Raw genomic sequence first — 9,275 nt, 5'->3', positions numbered from 1 at the left:
AAATGTATTCATTGTACTTTGTCTCAATACAGAACATTTTAGTCTACAAATTATTCACAAACTACCTCCTGCAACTCTCTCTGCTTATTCACAATTAGTGCTGGGTAACTGGTCACCTCACTCATATGGCAGTGTTTGCACTCGATGATTGGACTGTCAGCAGGGAGAAAGCACTTCTGGCTTGAACAGTGAATTCTTGTATTGACACACAAATCCCTTGTTGATGTGCAAACACAGGTATTTGCATAAAGAAGAGCCGTTCTCACTCCCCCTTATGTGAACAAAAACCTATTTGCTTAAATGTTGGTGGCAAAGTGAACAAAAAGCCCCATAACGTGTCACTGCACACCACTATTCAGATATTCACAAATCCTGTTTTGCAATATTAGCACCCTCGTCTCATTATGATGCTTTTCATCGTGGAATTATCATTTTGAAAGCATCCCCCAGGACTCATAAAGGCTCCCAATTCACATAAATGGAGATCTTGAAATATTTGCAGGTATTTATAGCTACAGCACTGAGCCTGCCTGGTTCACCTGCCATATTCCAATTAAGTTCATTTTTCTGCACTCATCTAATGCAGTTATCAAAATGACTGCAGTTTTCCTTTAAGCAAAGCTTTTTTCTGGGAGACGGGAAGGGCAGGCGAAGATGAAATAAAATCATCCTACCAAATGTGTGTGTGACTCACATAATTATTAGCTGTGGGGAAATAAGGCTGTGTGAGCCTCCCACCCCTTGCAAAATTCACCTCATTCTTACAACAGGTGAGCAAGGCAGTTTGTTTTGTTTTACGAGCAAGAGTGGCAAATATTCTGGTAAGAGATGCCTTCTCTTTAAAGCAGAGGTGTTATTTGTCAGACCCACCAGCATCCCCCCCACACCACCTTCATTCTGCAAGGTGAAGGAGGCCCGGCTGGGGTGTGGTAAACACTTCCTCCCGGAGTAGGTGTGGAATCTCTTTAAACATCCACTAGCCTTTGGAAACAGGAAGCCACCATCCATTGCAAAACCAGGAAAATGCCATTGTAAAACCCGTCACTGGCAGGTGGAGGACCTGAAGCTAATCTGATTCACGTGTTCCGACATGATTCCATTTCAAGGCAATGGTGTTCTTTTCACAATCAGAAGAGCCAGATTTTAGAGGTCACCATCTTTAACAGGAGTCACCCCTGCTGCTTCTCAGCAATTGAGAAGTACTAGTTATAGGGCAACCTTCCCCTAGTGCAGCCCTTCAATAACGGCTACTGCTGCTCTCGCTCTCTCTGTTTGAATAAGAGGAACATACCAGAAACTACTTGTGTTGCATTTTTATGGCTGTGGCTAAGAAATTGGTGAGTAATGGGATCCTCTCCTAAGTAAGTCTTTAGAAAATATGACATTCATTTGGTATATGTGTACCTTCTAAAGGGGAGAATCCACTGTAAAGTTGTCTTGGGGAAAAGGATCAGGGCCTAGCCGTTTGGGATGGGGCATGAACCAAGGAGCACACAGAGCAGATGAACTCAGAGGCAGGAAATTCCTTCCCCATGGGCTCACCTTTGAACAGCATTTTAAATTAAGGCTGCTATTGATTTGGTCTATACATAGAAAGTGACTTGTTTTAAGAGACCTGTTTGCAGTCAGTTTTTACATTATGTGCACATCAGATGGTGACTGGCAAATACTCTGAAAAATCTTGCTCCTTACTACAGTATAAGATCATACCCTCACCTTAAGCAGTAAGAGATCACAGAGGCTCAATCAAGACAGACACAGGTTTCACCAGTAAGTTTCATAGTTTGACAAATATATTATATAAATATTTCATTTTAAATCTCTAGCATTAAGCTACACACTCTACCCTATGTCGAGAGAGAGAGAGAGAGAGAGAGAATTGAGACTCTGGGTTTTGTTTGTTCACCTCAACCCTGGTGCCCGGAATAGGGAGCTCCTTGCCCGAGGCTATGAAGTTGGGTTCTGAACTTCCACCTGTTTTATTGTTTCAATGGGACCATGTTAAACCACTGCCCAAACCAAAGTGTGAATTGTATGGAGGAAACCTCACACTTTCTCTCAGCCTGTGAGACTGCAAATTCAGGAAGACCATAGTGCAGCACTTTCCCTGGGAGCATCCTCAAAGACAAGACTAGAATCTTTTTTCCTACTGGATGGGGTCGACTCTTGGGCCAAGCACGACATTGAGAGGAAGACTGCACAACTGGATAATCTGCATTCTCCTGCCCCGTTTCTGCAGAGAGCACATATGGACATTCTTCTCTTCAAACACAGCCTCGCTGAGCGGAAAGGAACATGATCCAGGCAAAGTGGCTGGTTCCCATCCTCTATATTCAAACTGCCCCGGAAGGAGACACAAAACCAGTGAGGGAAGCACAAAGGAAGCCATCAGCCACAGAGCAAAGTACCACAGCTGAATGGTTGGAAGTACATGAGACCTATAGTCATCCTGGTACCCCTTCCTCTTCCCTAACCTCACAAATTCCATCTCCCCAAAAACAATTAAATATAGCGGAGGGAGGGGTAATGGATGGGAGGAGGGACAGAGAAAGAACAAAAAGTCAAATTCCCTTAGCATAGAACAGTCTGAACGCCATGGCTGTCTCCGCCCCACACAGGCTGTTACGAATTGGCTTTAGGGTCCTGCTTACAAAGCTTTCTGACTGGCAATGGCACAATAAAACAGTTAACTGCACAACTCTGGCTTATTTCTGTGAGTGAGTTTCATCTGTAACAGCGATAGGGCACTGGGCAGAGCAATTCCAGACGATCATTGCACTTGGAGCTAGGCTGAGTAACTTTAACTAACATGACCACCTGAGGCAGGTTAGAATGGAGGAAAATGCACTGCCTGGGATTTCCTGGTGCTTAATTCAGAGTCCCCACCAGAGACACACTAGCCCGAGCTCTGCCAGAGAAACATTTAGCCTTTTAAAGCATACCGCTGATTGCTATCATGGAAATCAGATTTGAAGCATTTCCCATTGCTTTGATCCTTTCACTCAACCCGAGAAGAGTCAGCGCTGGAGGCTCAGAGCGCAGCGGTACGCATATAAAGGTCATAGAACTTAAAAGCACAGGCACATCTAGGAAGAGCGGGGCAGAAGGGAGCATGTGTCACAGTTCTATACCCCAGCAGGGTGCTAACCTTGGTTAGAACCTGCTGTGTGGATATTCCACTAGTCGCCCATTAACTCAGAATCAAATTGATTAGCCAGCAGGACAACCCTACCCTGCTTGGTCCTAGCAGTGCCTGATGCACATACACTGCAAGGAGTTGAATATCCCCCCCCTGGGAATGGGAGTGTAGAGCTTTTCCCTCCCATGCTCCTCATGTCCCACTGTGAGAACATAAGGGAGCTTCCCCCCTCCCAGCTCCAAATCTATTAGATACCCACAGGCCAAGGAAGAGTCCAGATACAGAGCCCAGGGGCAACACACAGAGGCTGTGGTGGAGCCCCGAATGTCACTTAACTGAAAGTCCCAGAGTTTCACAGTGTTGAAGGATGGTGTGATCACAGACAGGGCAAAATGCCATTGCAATCACACATCCATCCTGTTGAAGTGCTGTGGGACACAAGGTGCAGCCTAGAGAAATAATCCTTGTGTCTGCCCAGATAGGGTACATCTGACATAATTAACACAGGAGCACGGGTCTGAAAGGAGCTAGGCCTCTTCTGGATTCTAATCTGGGAGCCACAAGCTGTGCCAAGCTGGGGCCAAGTCTGCTTGCTGTCAGTCAAACCCACAGGGAAGCTGCCTAAAAAGCAGGACATTGCACTTGATCCAGACTTGGATTTAAGGGCCCCATTATTTGTTGTTCTACAGCCCTGGGTAGCCCAGTGTAAGTTACAGCAGCCCTATGCTCTAATGAGGAGGCAGGCAGGCCATGCCACTGCTGTCCCTGGAGTCTGGAGAGCACAAAAATGGCTTAGAGCCACCTTGGAATTGCATTTGGGACAGAAATGGAACAACTAAGAATCAGGGTCAAAGGGCCTTGTAGGGTCCCAGAGCCTGAATGTCTACACTGCAGTTTTATAGCCCCAGAAGCCTAAGCAGGGTGTTTTACTGCAGTGTCGACATACCTCAAGTGTCATTAACATCTTCTCTGCCCACAGAACTGGAAACACCCACAGCTCAGGAATGACAGCAGCAGGTTGACCCTGACATTGAGAAAAATGTCATCACATTTCCTTTGCCATAGATCGAAGGGCCTTTTGGCAGGGTGCGAAAGAGATCAGCCTTCCTGGAGATGTTCATCTGCAGTGGGAATTAGGGAGCACATAGGGAACAAGGTCCCAGAATTTCTCTTTAGTCTACAGCACTCCAGGCCATCCGTGGGGCTGCACTCGCTGGAAGCCCTGGACTGCCCTCTTACCCCTCCTGCTTGCCACACCTACTAGACAAAGTCTCCCCCCTTCATGCTTTGCAGCATAAGTTATGGCCAACCAGCACACCAGTGCAGGCACCATAGCAGCCAATGAAAGGCAGAGGTGTGCAATTAGTTCTCTGTGGTGTTCCAACAGGGGAAGGGCACTACGGGGCACTGGCAGGTGAGAACCAGGTCGGTTTTAATTCCCTTCTCTAACACTAAGTTAATAAAGCAGGAAGTATTTAAGGTGTCTTATTTTCTCATCTTATGTTTGCTTTTTGTCCAGCTCGGGCCGTGCAGTGGATTGATCAATGTCACTCTCACGCACCACCACCATGCTGCAACGTTTGGGGAGCAAACCTTGGGGGAGGAAAGATTAAATAGGAGCCAACAGCGGTTTTCTATTGGGAGGAAAAACCCTCAAGGAGAAGATGGAGACTGAGCATTTCATTTGCAGTCTCTATTCAGGTCCTGGGGCCAGTACTGGTCTTCCATGTAGTGGTCACTGTCTGTGCAGCTGTCTGTAGAAGTGCTAGGGGGACTGGAGGGGAGGCTGCTGGCAAGTTCCTGCTCCCACTGGGTCTCCACCAGCCTGTAAAGCTCCATAGAAGTCCGAGCATCCTCCACTGACGAGTGTCCCTTCCGGCCAACCTGAGAGCAAAGAGAAAAAGCCACACTAGAGTAGAGGGTTGGTGAAGGCCCCAGAGCCAAGCTCCCAACCACAGCTTTTTCCACCAGAGCAACAGCAAGGGGGTTAGATCAGTGTCCGTCAGACTTCGAACACACCAGGGCCTCTATTTTGCAATCAGATCTGCACGTGTCAGCCTATTGGAAGTACTTTCTGCCCCTCCATCACCACATAGGAAGTCTGTGGTGAAGCAGGGAATTGAAGCCAGGTCTCTCACATCCCAGCTAGTGCCCTAACCACTGGACCATCCTGCCTCTCACACGCAGACTCTTATGCCCAGTGGGTCAGCCCACACAGATCCCAGTACAGCCATAGCCATATCAGCAGTGACGGGGTTAAAATCTCCCCAAATCCTGCTTTCCATTCCCAGAAGGCCCCTTACCTGAATCCGTTTGTGGAGCAGCTGCCTTGCCAGGCTCTTGAGAGAGGCACTGACTTTCACTGGGAGTCCTGCCTTCCGGTTCAGCAAAGGGATTCGACTGGTGTCTCGAGTCCGGCTTTTGGGGTGAAAATATTTCAGGGCTCGGAAGTCATTGTGGATGGCGTGTCCCACCACAATCTTGTCTTTCAAGATCTTCAGGATCTGGAAGTGTCAGAGGTGGTTAATCAGGCGTCACAGCAAGAATAAAAGAGGGATTTAAAAGTTCTTCCTTGACTTTGGTTTCTCCTGCTCTATCTAATCCCACATCTAGTCATACCTCTCTGATGTCACAGATCCCAACTATCCCCTGATAGCTATCCAATCACAACCAAAGAAGGAGGGATACATTTCCCAGAGAAGCCCAGTTCCAAGTGCCTCTGGTTTCAGGGCAGGTTGGAAATTTGGGGAAGGGGAGAAAAATGGGGGAAGAAACGTAGACGTACAGAATCTCTCACTCAAAGCTGACACACAGCAAGCTAAATTCAGAGCAAGGATTAGAAACCAGATGTTCCTGGCTCCTAGTTCCCTGTTCACATCTCTAGACCATGCTGGTTGTCTAATATTTCATGGGAAAGTCTAGAGGGGGGGCAGGTGACAGACTCTGGTTGTTTGCATGCCACCTACCAGTTGGTTTTGGAACAGTGACAGCCTTGGATCTCGGCAGAAGGAAGAGCAGTGCACTGACAGCTGCTCAGCGAGGGATCAAAATCTAGCCCTTGTTCAGACTGTAGAGAAACACACAGTGCACCTCTCGCTCACCTCTCTCTGTGCGGCACTGAACGGGGTAGCGTTCTGCATGTGTTGCTTGGTGATCCCACTCCAGCGAGTCCTGTAGTCCATGATGGGAAGCTCCGGCCGGATGTATTTGTCATAGACTACGTCTCCGTTGTAGTCTACCACCGTGCACCGCGCCAGCTCACTCAGCTTCCCGCCGGGGCCTGTGCCCACCATCTCACAATCAACGGCCACACATTTCCCAGGTCTCTGCAGTGAGCAGGATAAGGAAGCTCTGCCGGAGTTACAGCTGCCGGGCGAAGGTAACCTGCTGTCTGAGTCTTGGGAAAGTGAAGGGGAGCATTGCCCAGCTGCGCTCTCTGAAGGGACGGGCAGAGACTGCAAGAGAGCCTGCTTAAGCTTTGTGAACTTCACATGGACCTTCCCCCCAGATGGATTGTTCATGGTAGATGATACATTCTCACTGGCTGGCTGGCCACATCTGCTGGCTTCCTGATTTATCAGGCCCTCGTTGGGTAGCCTGAATGCCATTGCCTCAGTCCTGTGTCCCTCTTTGGGTCTCAACAGCCCCCTCTGCTCCAGCAAAGCCCTGCGCTCCATAAACCGCTGGTGCTTCCGGCTCTTCTTTTTATTCTGGCTCCGCAGCAAGCTGGGATTGTCCACATCTGCTCTGCAGGCCAGCTGGGCTTTGGACCGAGGGCAGCACAGATCCCATCGGGAGTTGGGATACCCGAGAAACTGGCCATCAAACCCCTTCTGTCCCACCTCATAGGTCTTCTTTGCCGGGCTCACGACACCTGGCGTTAGACCTTGGCCGGAAGGCATCCTGCCAAAGAAACCCACACCACAGGGTTAGTCAGTGCCTGGCACCTAGAGCTGCCCCCTGCCTGCACTTGAGGGGAACTATCCTACTCCCATGGGAAAGTGGAGTTATCTCATGATGTGCCTGCCTGGGGTTTACACATGCAGTGTTGTTGTAGCCCTGTGGGTCCCAGGATATTAGAGACACAAGGTGGGTGTAGGAGGGGGAGGGGGGGAATAGTATCTTTTATTGGACCAACTTCTCTTGGTGAAAGAGACCAGCTTGCAAGCTACACAGAGCTCTTCTTCATGTCCGGGGCTTACCATGGTGCATGTTCCATGGCTGGTCATTCGGTCAGGCCTTGCTGGACACAGCCCCCGCCCTGCCCCAGAGCACAGGCAGGGCCTGCAGCAATCATACCACGGGCCTAGGGGGCAGCTCTACCCCAGGCACGGTGGGGTCGGACCGCCACGAGAGGGGGGAGGGGCAGGGGAAAAGAGACTGGCACGACCAAGGTGGACTCTCATTCCAGCCCCACTCGCTTGGCTCTGTGGGGCCAGCTCTGGCCAGAGGCCGAGGATGGAAGGACTAAGACAGGCGCAGCAAGAAGGAGATCCTCGGGTTCCCGGCCCCTCTGACCCCTACCTCCAGCCCGGCCCTGATCACCCTCCTTCCCGCCTCGGCCGGCCCGCACCCAGCTCCGTCTTTGTCCCTGCCCGACCCCCGTCCCCCCTTCTCCGTCCCAGCCCCCCGCCTTACCCGGCCAGCGGACCCGGCGCCCCTTCCCCACACGTGGCTTTCCCGGAAGCAGCTGCAATGGGTGTCACTCACATGCCCGGGCAAGTCCTGCCGACACGCTCCGCCCCCTCTCCGCCTATTGGCTCCGCGGGCAGAGGGCAGGAGACGATTTGCATGAAGGGGCGTGGCCGGGCTATTTGCTCCTTCTCCGGCGTGGGGCCGGTTCCCTGAGCGCTCGGTTCCCGGGGCGTCGGGCGCGTGTCTCGGGCCAGGGGCTCCTGTAGTTGGATGGGAGCCTGCGGGAGCAGGCGGGCGCAGCAGCGCCGTGTGCCCGGGCTCCCTGCCCAGCTGCGGGGTGCGGAGCAGGCCCTGGCCGCGGGAGGGCTGGGTGGCCGGGTTCCACGGACTCTGCACCGCGGGGAATACGAGAGACCTCGATTCCCCGGGAGATCTGCTGCGAAGTCCCCCGCTAGCAGCAGCCTGGGCCCGTTGGCCCTTGCGGGGGGCGGGGAGCACTGCTTTCAGGGCTCCCGCTTGTCCTTGTGGCATAGCGAAGCTGCGGGGGAGCAGAGAGCGGATGTCTTACCCCAGGGATGCATGGGGCTCGGGGCAAGTTATACATTATTGCTCTTCCTGAGTGTTGCAGTAACACCCAGGGTCACGGCTGCGATAGTCGAGGTAGGGGGCTGCCACCTCTGAGGTACAAACAGCTGGGCTCTCTGGGGCCAGCCGATAAAACCGGACAGCTGGCAACGTGTACTCAGCACCGGTACAGCATTCCCAGGACGGCCACCTCAGAAAAGGGAAGGTCCTGGGAAAACCTGGACAGGTCCAGTCCTCCTACACAAACACAAACCCCCGTGCACAAACAATAAAAAGAGGGACCCTGGCCCAAGGGGTTTACACTGTTATCTACATTGGGGTATAAGATAAAGTGGGAATTTAAACGGATGTAGTTTCTACTGGTGTAACACCCTAACCCCATACACACTCCCCCTCCACACACACACACTCAGTTCAGCAGTGGGGCACCTTTTTCGGTCTTATGTCGGTTGGACAGGGCAGGGGTTAAGCTGAACTGAAAAAAGCCATTCTGACACTGGAATCAGAGTATAACATACAAGGATATAATCATAAGAATAGCAGAGCGCTTATCCTGGTATAACTATCATTTGCACTATATCAATATAATGATACCAGTATAACTGGTCAAACTTTCCTGTGCAGACAAGCTCATTCCGCTCTATTTTGTTTTTATACTAAGCCCATCACCTGATGGCATCTCCTTCAGAAAGAGACCTAGAGATCACCTAAAATGAATGCAGACAAAGTTTAGTCTCCCCTGTGTGGACTGTACCAAACTTTGTTGCAGCCAGCTGCCCCAAGGTAGTCACATTTTTAGTGTATATGGGGCTTTAGTCTTTTCATCCTATCTTGCATGCCGAATGCTGCTCAGGACAACCAGGTCAATCCAAAGTAGAGCTGGGTGAAGTTGAGCCCTGCTTCTCGTCTGATGTCC

At 50.9% G+C, this 9,275-nt stretch overlaps 1 protein-coding gene across 1 annotated transcript; it reads right to left on the bottom strand.

The window, feature by feature from the left end:
* Positions 1 to 495: 495 nt before the first annotated feature.
* On the bottom strand, positions 496 to 7,825 carry AEN (apoptosis enhancing nuclease). Its single transcript, XM_067555666.1, has 4 exons — positions 7,778 to 7,825; positions 6,241 to 7,042; positions 5,443 to 5,643; positions 496 to 5,023 (listed from the first exon to the last, which is right to left on the bottom strand). Exons 2-4 carry the CDS (start codon positions 7,039 to 7,041, stop codon positions 4,820 to 4,822), a joined length of 1,206 nt encoding a protein of 401 aa, XP_067411767.1. The 5' UTR covers position 7,042; positions 7,778 to 7,825; the 3' UTR covers positions 496 to 4,819.
* Positions 7,826 to 9,275: the final 1,450 nt, after the last annotated feature.

The sequence above is a fragment of the Emydura macquarii genome, unplaced genomic scaffold (genome assembly GCF_026122565.2).
Source record: "Emydura macquarii macquarii isolate MOO-44397 ecotype Brisbane River unplaced genomic scaffold, CSIRO-AGI_Emac_v2 contig_1644, whole genome shotgun sequence".
Lineage (NCBI taxonomy): Eukaryota > Metazoa > Chordata > Testudines > Chelidae > Emydura > Emydura macquarii.
This window is presented reverse-complemented; position numbering and strand designations above follow the sequence as displayed.

Bases quoted from the DNA above. Each gene is read 5' to 3' on its own strand.
- AEN (XM_067555666.1), bottom strand. From the start codon at position 7,041: ATGCCTTCCGGCCAAGGTCTAACGCCAGGTGTCGTGAGCCCGGCAAAG. The intron at 5,644-6,240 runs GTGAGCGAGAGG...TGACACTTCCAG, and splicing joins TCAGTGCCGCACAGAGAGAG to ATCCTGAAGATCTTGAAAGA. The intron at 5,024-5,442 runs GTAAGGGGCCTT...CTTTGCTCTCAG, and splicing joins TGCTCCACAAACGGATTCAG to GTTGGCCGGAAGGGACACTC.